The 13118-nt window shown below is 36.1% G+C and overlaps 1 protein-coding gene across 1 annotated transcript; it reads right to left on the reverse strand.

The window, feature by feature from the left end:
• Window positions 1-1729: 1729 nt before the first annotated feature.
• On the reverse strand, window positions 1730-9609 carry LOC132843178 (semaphorin-4E-like). The gene is made up of 14 exons (XM_060866330.1): window positions 9510-9609; window positions 8714-8859; window positions 8103-8162; window positions 7257-7355; window positions 7005-7104; window positions 6653-6763; window positions 6347-6498; window positions 5661-5833; window positions 4191-4344; window positions 3728-3947; window positions 3519-3634; window positions 2893-3062; window positions 2355-2407; window positions 1730-2193 (listed from the first exon to the last, which is right to left on the reverse strand). The coding sequence occupies exons 1-14, from the start codon at window positions 9607-9609 to the stop codon at window positions 1730-1732; spliced, it is 2118 nt and encodes a 705-aa protein (XP_060722313.1).
• Between the last annotated feature and the right edge of the window lie 3509 nt (window positions 9610-13118).

Below are 13118 nucleotides of genomic sequence, written 5' to 3' on the forward strand. Positions count from 1 at the left end.
AATTAGACGGCTATAAACCAGGAAAACATTGTTTTCTACATTTGAACAGTGAAGAATTTTTTTAGCTAAAACTGCAGTCCCCAGTGATTCAGATAATGCAAGTTCTCAGGTTCTGCCTCCTGAGTGTTCAAAAAGCAGATAGATTTATCACAAAAGTTAATCGCTGCTAGTGTTGGGTGATAGACTCCATAGTGAGCTCTTACTTTCATCAGCCTATGAAATCACTGATACATGATTGTATCGGGGCGTAATTTCCCATATTTATTCATTTGCTTCTTTTTTGTACTCGTTTATCTATGACCAGCCACAAAAACAGAAGCAGCTATACTTTAAGAGCACCTGGCAACACTTCTGAATACAACCTTCTAAAACATGATGCCACTAATCAGAAGGTATCATTGATGCCCAGTGCTTTTCTCTGCATTACACCGGGTGTCCTGTAAATGACTTGCAAAGGCTTTATGCCAAGCTGTGAAGATTACTTTTACAGTATGTTGCAACTAAATGATTTTTGGACAAACCACAGGGTGTGCATTTCATGGACCACCTAGGAGTGTGGTCTTAGCAAAAAATCTGTTCTACTGAAGAAACACCTACATCTTGGAGGATGTAAAGTGAATAAATAAACAGCAGATGTCCACGTTTGGGTGAACTATACCTTTAAGCTATAACATTTCTGCCACATAAGTAATTTAAAGAGTCAGCAAATGAAATATTCAGATTTAAAGATATTTACTCAGCTCACTGTCATTCCAACACTTCTATGGCAGTGGATACCAATTCAGATCATGCATTTAACTTAACTTCTCATCCCTCTTGTAAAGATGACAATCAAGAAGACTTGATGGTAGTATGGTATTTAAAAACTGTTTTCTCTATTAATAAAATTTTATTTGTTTTATTAAGTGTTGTTAATTATTTTAAGGTAAATAAAACAAGTCACTGTTACGATATGACAGATCAGTACTGTGACAGTAAATGTGCAATCAAGAGTATTTATTAAGAGCTTCAATGTAAGAAATTACAAAAACTTACAGAAACCTGCTTAAGATCAATGCTTAAAAATAAGAATAAGAATTTAACAGCTCAAGAAAAAGTAAAGTCCAATGACATTTTTTGATTATAAATGATTATAAATCTTTTGCTTAATCAAGCCATCTAAACTTGCATGTCTATGCAGAGACTGGACAGAATCAACAAAGTGATATTAACAGACTGCTGTTACAAATAAATCCTGTCTTCTAAGTAAATTAAGCAAGTCCATGTCCAAGTGCTCTTTTTTTAAAAATAGTTTAAACTTAAAAAAAAAAAAAAAACAAGTTTCATTAACAAACTGCTTATTTTAAAATACTCTCTAACACAGCATTTGAAAATATTAAAACCATTACATGAAACCAGTAAAATGTAAATGATAACAGAAACAATCATTCTGAATGTTTCAGGGTCTACATTTTCTCATAATGTGACAATGTTTAAACAAAGTTGGGTAAACAAGACAGATTAATGTCTATGAACATCCAGAGAACAAAAACATTTCAAGTGTGCAGCTTGGTTTTACTTAATTATATCAATTAATTACATCAGATCAGTATGTTATGTGTACTTATTTGCTTTGTTAATTTTACTCAACCTCAGAAATTTATAGATTTTACTTAATATCACAAGTGTACATTTTATTAGAAAAATATGAGTGCAAAAACTTGCAAAAGACAAATTTTGTAAATTTTACTTATTCCATGTAAAACACACTCTGTGGACTTCCCTCAGCTTTTTCCAAGCATCTCAGGATGGCAAAATGTCCTTTGTAGACGTCCCACACCACAAGAGCAAATATCATCAGTGTTAGTATGATGACCAGGATCTCGAGGGCCAAGTGAGTGTTCTGATCTTCCTCTGCCTGAGGCTGGACCAAACTATGCTCAGTGAAGTTTCCCAGCCTCAGCTCGTATGTAGCATTTTGGATGACATAGTCGTTACCATTGGAGGACTCTACAGAGGTGCAGGTGTAGAATCCGGCGTCGCTGTCAGAGGCATTGAGGATCAACAGGTTGTTGTGATGAATGTTGTACTTGTTGGAGTTTTGAAGTGTGTGATTGTTTACGCTCCACTGCACTCGGGCCAGGTTTGATCCTGGCTGGCACAGCAACCTGACCTCGTTGCCAAGATTGAAGGTTTCAATGATCGTAGTACTTTCTGTAACACAAAAACAACAGTCTTTGAGAGTCTTATTTACTTTTAGTGACAAGTCACAATGGACTTAAACCATTTCTGCACATATATTTACCCATACAAGACACTTTTATCTGAATTTACTATCTGAGCCAGTGGGCATAAAAAGCCACCTGTTCACATACCGACTGCAGGACAACGTGCAGCATTTCCATCTCTCAGACTCTGAACCACCTCACTGCAGGAGAAAAAATAGATGAACATGACTGAAAATGTAATGTATCTAACATTCCCACATGTGCACAGTCTATAGTACAGTCTCTAGAGCAGTCAATTCAATATTTTAAACCACAGTGATGTTTGAGTCTTGATTCTGATTGGTGCTGTGGATTAAGTGAAATTTTCTATAACAAAGACTTACAATAGATCTAGCTGGAAGGCACATCAGGTTTACATGTGTGTTCATTTTAATACGCTACTGTTAGCTCCAGATAATTTAGGTCAATAAAGAGTAAAAAAAATACTGTAAAATACTGTGATGAATAAACTTTTAATGTGTTGTTATTTAATAAAAAAATCAAAGTTAATAATTAAAAGTAATGAATAATTACTTAAAGGTAAACTTCAAGTCACGTCACACCCATTGTCTTTTTGCAGCACACCACATCATGATTTTTCCTTACAACACTATATTACAGCAGCTGAGAAGTATATGCTGAGTACCTGTGTGTATCTGGATGAATGTTTTTTATAGCAATGCAGCGTTCAGTGCTGAGGTCCCAGCCGCAGTACGGGTCTCTGGCCAGCACACAGTCCATACAGGAAGCGTAATGGTCACATGTACTAAGTGGCATCTGCACCGTTGCTTCCTCTGAGCCTGCATACAGCTGACCCTGAAACAATATGTACAGCAGTTATTAAAAAGATGGTCAAACTATAACAGAATCAAACTAAAACTGAATCACAAGTAGGAATAATAAAATGAATCAGATGAGTACTGGGATAGCCATGATGGGAAAGTCATTAACTATTATTTTATTTTAGATCTACTCGTGTGAATGATGAGGGCAAAAAAAAATAATATCTTAGATTTGCATGTTCCCTAAAATGTATTAAAAGAAGTAGAAAAAAAAAATATTTCTATAATATTTTGTAAAGTTATCAAAAGAATAAAAACAATTCACTCAATGAAAATGCATTTTATCATTCTCCCTAAGTAAATAGATAACTATTTCGTCCACTTAATAAATCAATTAATTAGTGTAATATCACACAAAAAAATAACCTATAATCTTTTGGTGTAGCTTCAGGGAGGAAAAAATCAAATGTAAATGTGCTCTGAGGCTTACCAGGGTGACGGAGAGCTGCAATATCTTTACTGGCTCGGACTGCTTAAAGAGCTGCACCTCCTCTATTATCACCATCTTTCCATCATAGTTGACTGCTTTCAGCACTGAACCGCTTGCTGTTACAAAGATTGTACAATTGATTGAACACTAACACATACATACATAAGTCTGTATAAGTTATGTAAACTGTACACTAAATATTTATCTACCTGTGCCAATAAACATGACCTGATGGCTGCTCCCATCCAGGGCAGTAGTGCTGGCCACCACTATACGAGTAAACACAGCTCCTTTCTTCACCAGTAGGGGCTGCTCAGAAGGCTTCACTGCCTGATCCATCAGTGGGTTGTCTCGGATGAACTGAAGGGTTTCATCAGGAAGGTCCAAAGACGTTGAAATCCCTTTCTCCCTTGTTTTACTGTTAATACACTACACACATGCACACATAGAGAGAGCAACACAAAGCAAATAATTAACTACTGCATAGGTGGTGGTTTTGGAGACAAAAGATACAAATTAAAACGTTACCATGCACATCACTATGTACGTTATTACTCAGTAAATGATAATATTTCTGTCTATTATACTGACTTAATTAAGTCATTTTTCCATCACTGTAGCTAACAAATAAAAATGATTGTTGTAGAATATGTTGGTAAATGTTGAACTCACAGCTCCGGGACTAGGGTCAGGCACAGGTCCGTAGTATGTCACCCATGCTTCAAAATCATCATCTCTGTATAGCGATTTGAATTTGCCTTTAGAGAACACATCCCTGATGTCCTGTATCCTGTACGCACACACTGCTGAGTACTCCGGCATTTCCCTGTTAGTAAAATCACAGCTATGAAACAAGTGTCATAAGTCGGTGGTTAATAAAACTATGTCTAATTAATGTTTGGATCTGCAACAGTTATGACTATTTTCTACAATTTTTTTTGTTTTTAACTGGATGTCACAGCTTTACACATATGCAAATAGGAAGAAAAAACAGGAAGAAACATATTTTTAAGCATTTCCTTGATTTACATTGATTTACAGGTTTTGACTCCCTTAGATAATATTTGAGTACACCTTATTGCAGCATGTAACCTCCAAAAATGTATTCATTTCATATCAGAGTAAAAACATTTAAAAAAAATAGTAATTAGTTTCGTAGGCAATTGTATGCATAATTGAATTTGTCTGAGGTTTTTATATGAGTGTGTAGTACTAAATAATAAGGTGTATGCATACAGGTGTATGCAATATAAAGACCACAAGGTGGTGCAGCATTGCCATCTCATACTGCCAGGGTCCCCAGGTTGATCCTGTGAATTTGTGTGGAGATTTTCTCCATAAGTTCTCTCCATGTTCCTGTTTCCATCCATAAACATGCAGCACTTGGATGGGCTGTACTTAATTGCCCGAAGGTGTGAATAAGTGTGTAAATATGCGTTTGTATGGTGCTCTTTGGTGTATGGGTACATTATGTATCCTTTATTACATTAAACAAATCATATGTAATGTCTGAATCAGAAACAAATAAATAAATAGTGTGATTTAAAATACATTATAATGGGAACACATTGCATATACATCCTTCGTTTATAAACCTTACCCTACACAGGGTTGTGGAGAACCGGGAGCCTATCCCTTGGGGTAAAATTTAGAGATACTATCCAACAGCCTACAATGTTTTTGGACTGCAGGAGGAAACCAGAGTACCTGGACGATATCCCGAAAGCAAAGCAACATGGAAGCTCCCTTTACACAAGGCAGCAGTGGGAATCAAATCCCAAACATTTGAGGTGTGAGGCAAGCATGCTAACCACTAAAGCACTGTGCCAATCAAACTAATACCATAATGTTTAATTCTGAAGTTAATGGCAAACGATGATTGAACATAAATAACAGTGAGATGTTAACCTAAAGCCTGTTAGGTTTCCCATTTGACCTAACCATTTTGACCTTTGCATGCCCTTGAGCTCAGGCTGATCTAACACAAATGGTAATGTTTAAGTCCTCTGGCTTAAGGTTTGACTGTATTGTTGGTCTGGTATTCAACCACAATCCTGATTACATTCAAAATCACAACTTGTCTTCTTCACTGCAGTTATTTAAACATATTCTGCTGGCATTTTTGAACTGAACATTACTCACCCCTCAAGAGTGAAGACACCGTAGAACATACAGGTTTTCCAGGTGTCTGGGCAGAAGAGGAACACATCCTGTATGAGAAGTGGTAGAAAGGTTTGAGGGACAGGACAGTCCAGGTGAGTCTTTTGAAATGACGTCCACTTCTTCTGCAATGTCCGCTGTCCTCCCACATCCCCCTAGCAAGGAGAGAACAGAGGGTATGAGAACAATGCTGCAGAAAATGACAGCAAGTGACAATAGTTATATTTATTTACTAATTAACAATATATAATCCAAAAAAATATTTTTTGGTAAAAGTATTGTTCTATAAGCAGATAACATCTCTCATTTTAAGCATTTATTACGTAAGCAAAAAAACAAACAAAAAAAACTTGCAAATAGGAAAAAAGTTTTCTATTCATGTATAAAAGCAACAAAAGCAGGGTGATTAATCTTATAATATTTGATTTATAATCATTTCACATCTTAATGATTAGCTAATCTTTTGCATTTCTTTAGTAACATCTGGCTTGTTAAGTACTGATTCAGAATTAGGAAGCATGTGCTTATATTTCCACACCCAGATATTTTGTCATCACCTGAGGTTCTTTGTTTGAACAAAGAAGTGGTGAGGACCACACAACCGTTATTTAGGCCCTGAAGAATGGTGTACTGTAATATCAACAACATCCTTTTATAAGGAAGAGTACCTTACAAACGCGGGCCACCCTTGACACCTCCAACGGTCTGTAGGTATCGTACTCCACAGCTATTTCATTAAAGAAAAGGTAAATCTTGTCATCATCCCCCTCTGGGTTGTCATCTCCCTCAGCCACATGCTTCATGCCAATGAAATTGGGCTCTGAAATAACAAAACTAATCAGTGACTCTAAACTACTCAATCACATGATCCAAGAATTAAAGTTACGAGATGTAAAGTTGAGTTTTAAATTATATATGAAACCAGAAGACTCATCTCAGTCCCTTACTTAGTGTAATAAAATTTACATTCGTACCATTAAGCCATGAAGTCAGGAATTCAGTTCGTATGGTGTCATCTAAGCTTCGCATCACAACAGGTTCTGAGCCAAGGAAATTGAAAGATGTAGCAGAGTACAGCTGTCCATCTAAACGGCAATCAGAATTATATTATTAAAGAATAATGATGGTCTCATTGGGTTACTTTCCTTTAAAGCATTCAGAATATCATATCAGTTATCATAAGTAGTACCTGTGACTAATGAACTGACCTTAAAAATGAATATAATGCGTGAACTAAAAACTTTTAATCACTCACTAACTAAACATTGTGCTCTTTGGCCTGTTACGTCATAAAGCAGTTTGCCTTAAGAGAGATGAAGCACCTACCGACAAATTCAGAGGCACATCTCTGGAAAGGATCAAATGGACACATTCCTCTCCCATCTTCTTGTTTACCTTCGAGAGTCAGCTTGCCGTCTTTATAAGACTGGAAGACAAAATGCAGCTACATGAGATGTCTACATGGTGTGATATAATACAACAAAACATGCACACAGGCTGAAACTCATGTTAACAAATGTCTACAATATCATAGCAAGGACATTTTACAGTAAAATATGGGGAGGAATTTTTACTCACCATAATATCACAGGTTGGATTAAAAGCATTGGTACCACAAACAAACATGGTGTCGCTCGACATTTTATGAAGGATCCGGATGTAGTTATGACACTCAGTCTGGAAAGGAAAATTACAGGGAATACAGAGTCCAAGGAAATTTTTAGGAAGTCACTCAGGAAGAGACAGAAAAAAGATCCGTTAACAGAAAAACACAAGACAGACGAATAATAGGTAATACTTTCATAGGCTAGGTGAAGACTCAAAGAAGATTAGTTACAGATCAGGGCTTTGTATAATAGCATACCTGTTCCTAATCATATTATACATTTACTACACAAAACTGTTAAATCTAACCAGGGTTTGAAAGAGACATGGCTTAGGGGTGTAAAGTCTAGTTCTTAATATTCACAAAACTCAGACTATGTTTGGTTCTTTACTGTATTAGGAAATGTATTCTTTTTTACACTCATTTGAGCATTTACATATATACACATAAAAACGAAGATACACAATGGGATACATTTTCAGTAACCACGGAGGGTGCATGAAAACACACACACACACACACACACACACACACACACACACACACACACATCAATATCAATCGCAGGAGAACAGCAGTTTTGAAGACACTCAGAACAGCCCATCTAGTACTAATCTAGTTCCTTTTTTCCAAATTGTGTAGTTGCCACATTATTATTTAACATCAGTAATGTGCAGGTGTACAGATGTTCCTAATATACTTCATTTTTATTTTATTTCTTCCATTCCTTTATTCATTCATTCATCATTATGAACAACTTAATCCTAGTCAGAGTGGTGGTGATGGTGGTGTGATCTCTTGGGTTGTGGCAGGATCACCTGTGTGTTCCCTTCGAACGTACAATTACGCTGCATCTCTGAAGTCACCGACCACTTAACCTACAATAAAAGAGAATATATTTCTTCACTGATCTAGCATTAAGTACAGTACAAGTGAAAATGTACTACTAAAGCAAGGAATTTTAACAACAAAAATATATTGTTATTCTTATTATTTTTATGTTGTGATTATTTAGCATTCACATTCTCAATATTATTATTATTATTATTATTATTATTATTATTATTATTATTATTATTATTATTATAATACAATAACAACAATTATTATTATTATCAACAATAATAATAATAATAATAATAATAATAATAATAATAATGAACTACTTAATTTGTATTAAAGTACTTCACAGTGTACAAGTTTAAATAAAAAAATGCAAAAATAAAATTGGTGACAAAAATAAAATCACAGTGACAAAAAAATATAAACATGTAAAATTAAAAAATGATAGAATATAAGAAAATAAACCTAAGTAATAAGTAAAATTGAAATGAGGCTTAAATAAATAAAGAAAGAAATGCAGCTATTATTATTATTATTATTATTATTATTATTATTATTATTATTCAAATGAAATCTTTTTCCTGACCATAGACTTCTTGTGTGTGATGTTGTTGAGGTCCAGGGCAAAGATGGCCTCTCGAGCTCCCAGGATGAGCACACCCTCGTCTTCCATCAGGAGCATGGTGGTGTAATTCCACACTCCCTCCTCTTGGAAGACATGTCCTCTGTTACCTAGCAACAGCAGAATAGGCTTTTAGTGTCCACTGTGTTGGAGTAATTATAAGACCTTTGGTGCTCATAATAAAGAAAAGTACAAAGAAGTGAAGTAGAAGAAAGACTTAACACAACTGTAACTTTTGACCTCAGTAGCTCAATAATGCTTTGTGTTATTTGTATTTGTAATACTGATATTATAAAGTCTGCAATGTTCCAATGCCCTAAAATGATTATTATTATTTATGTATGTACTTATTTACATACTGTGGGGATCTTTTATATTAACCGGTGAGCAATTTTAACAGAAGTAAGAATTTAAATCAGCACTTTTTAACCATCCAGCTGCAACAACACATCAACATGCTTTTAATATCAAATCAAATCAAAATTTTTATTTGTCACATACACATGCATACAGAGTACAACATGCAGTGAAATACTTTTTACGTCTGTCCGGTATTCAAGCTTAAAAAGGAATGAAGTTAAGGATAAAAATAAAACCAAAAGGAGGTAGATAAATAAAACAAATAAAATATATTGCAAGGCTTATCACAGTAACATTAAACAGCAATGCTGTGCAGCCAAGTCGCAAACTAATATCTATTCAAGAAAAATACTACAAAAAAAAACAACAAAAAAAAACCCAACAAAGACAGCTCACTTACTCAGAGTAACTGTTTTCCGTGGTGTGCTGTTCAGTGGACAAACCTGGCCCGAAATCAATACAGCTGGAGCCCAAAAAGACAGGACAAGGAAGAACAGCATGGCCTAAAGTTCTTCAAGTCTCTGCTACAGAGCAAAGGCAGTATTTGTCTCTCAAACAGTCACACTCTTCAAATATTTTTTTTTTTCAGCATGAATAAAAAATATTGAACATTTTACTTATAATAACAGATTATGTTTAGATTGATGTACTTTAGAGGAGCAGGGTGCAATAACACATACTACACATGAGCTGGAGTTTTAATTGTAATCTTTTACAGTTTTACAGTTGCGTTCCATATAATTACCTTGTAGAAACTGGACTCGGTTGATAAAATTGTTCATTTTAAGATAATAAATTAAATAAGAACAGCATAGATCACACTCTACATCATTCTAGAGAACAAAGTCACAGTTTCCTGTCTTAACATTACAGTAAAACAAAGAGCTTAGATTATGAAGACATATTCATGAAAGACAAAAAACACTTAATATCATATACCAGTTGTTCAAAAGATGAACCAAATATAATATAATAATATCAGAATCATTTTTTTTTAGCTGTATATGATGCAGCACTGAGAATAACTAAAGCAAAATACATCCTTCCTCTTAACAGCTGTGGTCTCAGTGTTGATCTAGATGTATAAAATACACTCAGACATACAGATGGTAAAAGCAAAAAGTAAAGAAAGGATTTTACTTTGCTGCAGCAAAAGGTGTATTCCATACAGTGCAACGTCTACACAGTGAAGAGCCAAATTCAAGTGTTTTAGCGCTCCTCTTGTACCACAGGTATATGTGTGTGTGAACATGTGCGTGTGCGCATGTGCGTGTGTGTGTGTGTGTGTGTGTGTGTGTGTGTCTGTGTGCATGTGTGTGTATGTGTGTATGTGTGTGTGTGCGTGTGTGTGTGTGTGTGTGTGTGTGTGTGTGTGTGTGTGTGTGCGTGTGTGTTTTCATGCACCCTCCATGGTTACTGAAGATGTATCCCATTTAAATTATCACATCAACAAGGTCACATTCCAATTTAATTTCTTATCAAACACATGAGCACATACAATGTTAACAGTTGGAACAAGGGCCTCTTGTTCTTTCTCCCTAGTCTGAAAAAATATAGGGAAGTTGTGGCCTAATGGTTAGAGTTTGGCTCCTAACCCTAAGGTTGTGGGTTCGAATCTCGGGCCAGCCTGAGGTGCCCTTGAGCAAGGCACCGAACCCCCCTCAACTGCTCCCCGGGCGCCGCAACATAAATAGCTGCCCACTGCTCCGGGTGTGTGTTCACGGTGTGTGTGTGTTCACTGCTGTGTGTGTGCACTTTGGATGGGTTAAATGCAGAGAATGAATTCTGAGTATGGGTCACCATACTTAGCCGTATGTCACTTCACTTCACTTCACTTCACTTCACTTCACTTCACACTTATATAAAAAGACTCATTTAATATTTCCACTACACAGCATCGAGTTTCCAGCAAAGTAGCAAATTTATCACATGCATTATGTCATTAAATGCCATTTCCATTAGTTTATTTTTTCGTTTGCAAATATACGAGTCACAACACATAACAACACAGGGCATGTGCACCTCATGCAGTGAAGTTTAAAAATATTTGAGAACGTTTTGAACATAACAGAATTTTTGCATTAATTACACTTATAACACAGTGCTGTTACAGGCCTGAATGTGCTTGGTGTTGTTTATTATCTATAACAGCAGCTACAGGGAAAACAACTGTTGATGATTTTATCAGTTGTACAAACGTGCAAGTTTAAATATGTTATCATGTCTGTAGTAGACGTTTGTAATGAGTCTGTCTGTGTTTCTGTCCTGTTTCTGTCTGCTGTCTTTCCCGGTTGTTAATTGTTTGCTCCGCCCACTCTTTGGTTTCCATGGACATTAATTGTACTCCTTCTCTCCTTCAGGTGTGTTGTCTTTGTCTCTGATTGTTTCTGCGCTGTGATTGGTTCCTGTCTGTTATTTATACTCTGTTTGTTCACTTCCCTGGTGTTGGTTGTTTTTGCATGTTGGATGTTGGTGTGCCTGTTCCTGTTTCCTGTTAGCCCTTTTTGCTGTCTTGTTCTGTCTGTTCAGCTGCATTTGTGTGTTGTACGATTAAAACTTTCATATCTGCATTTGGATCCTCACTCGCCTTTGTCCTGCATCGTGACAACGTTATAGTAGAAGTCACAGTGACCTTTATGGAAAATGCTCCACATTATTAAATACTACTACCAACTATAATAAACAGATTAAAAAAGTGTTCTTTTACAAAGTAGAAAAATGTAAATTGTGCTTTGTTTAAGATATGTATTTAATATTTAGGAATATTAAAATTTCCCAGTGTTAGCAATTTTCTTTTTAATGATCAGATGTAAAGCTGTTGCTTTGTTGTTATCTACAACAAGATGCATTTTTTCCCACTTAGTAACAGGAAGGTGAAGGGATGATAGTTATTAGGTAAGTGCTAAGTTTGACTTGTTTCAGTTATTCCAACAAACTGTTAACAGATAAAACATATGACATTTCATTCATAAACAAGGAAAATTTGCTAAAAAGTAGTTAATAGATGTGGAATTCGGGTAATACAGCATGTACTGTCATTTAAAAAATAATAATCTTGAAGTAACTAATTTTGTTTGACATCCGTTCAGATAAAAATCTATAGTGCGTCTAACGAGACTTTATGTATTCCATAAATACATAAAAGTCAGAATTGTTTTTATTAGTATAGGCCTGTGTTTATATTATGACTTGGACGGAGATCAGTCCACATTTAATATGTGATTAAAACAAAAACTTTTCTCTGCAAATGTTGAGTTCCATCCTATAGCCATTGAGCAATGCTGCTCGGAGACCAGCAAGTACTGAGCGGAACGTGCACAAGCGCACTTGGTAATAAAGCTCCTTCTGATCCTGAGTCAGTAGGACATACTGCATTGTTAGTTACTTACGCTGGGTCCAAATATAATGGGGCTGTCAACTGACTTATTCTTAAAAAAAAAATAAAATACATAGTTTGAGTACAAATGAACGGTGGCACGGTGGCTTAGTGGTTAATACGTTCGCCTCACACCTCCAGGGTCGGGGTTCAATTCCCGCCTCCACGTTGTGTGTGTGGAGTCCCGTGCCTCGGGGGTTTCCTCCGGGTACTCCGGTTTCCTGGTAGGTTGATTGGCATCTCTGGAAAATTGTCCGTAGTGTGTGATTGTGTGAGTGAATGAGAGTGTGTGTGTGCCCTGCGATGGGTTGGCACTCCGTCCAGGGTGTATCCTGCCTTGATGCCCGATGACGCCTGAGATAGGCACAGGCTCCCCGTGACCCGAGGTAGTTCGGATAAGCGGTAGAAGATGAATGAATGAATGAGTACAAATGTTTGTACCCAATCTTTCTCATTAGTTTATGTGTGAAAAAGGCAGTTTGGAAAGTAGAAAAAGAAAATGGAATGTGACCTTGTCGATGTGATAATTTAAATGGGATACATCTTCAGTAACCATGGAGGGTGGATGAAAACACACACACACACACACACACACACACACGCACACACACACACGCACAAACACACGCACAC

This window comes from Tachysurus vachellii, chromosome 1, assembly GCF_030014155.1.
Source record: "Tachysurus vachellii isolate PV-2020 chromosome 1, HZAU_Pvac_v1, whole genome shotgun sequence".
NCBI classification, from domain to species: domain Eukaryota; kingdom Metazoa; phylum Chordata; class Actinopteri; order Siluriformes; family Bagridae; genus Tachysurus; species Tachysurus vachellii.

What these genes read in the sequence shown, in the direction of transcription:
- LOC132843178 (XM_060866330.1), bottom strand. Translation starts at nt 9,609, where the DNA reads ATGCTGTTCTTCCTTGTCCTGTCTTTTTGGGCTCCAGCTGTATTGATT. An exon ending in CCTGACTTCATGGCTTAATG is followed by an intron (nt 6,499 to 6,652) that starts GTACGAATGTAA and finishes TTGTTATTTCAG; the next exon opens with AGCCCAATTTCATTGGCATG. An exon ending in GGGTGGCCCGCGTTTGTAAG is followed by an intron (nt 5,834 to 6,346) that starts GTACTCTTCCTT and finishes TCTCCTTGCTAG; the next exon opens with GGGGATGTGGGAGGACAGCG.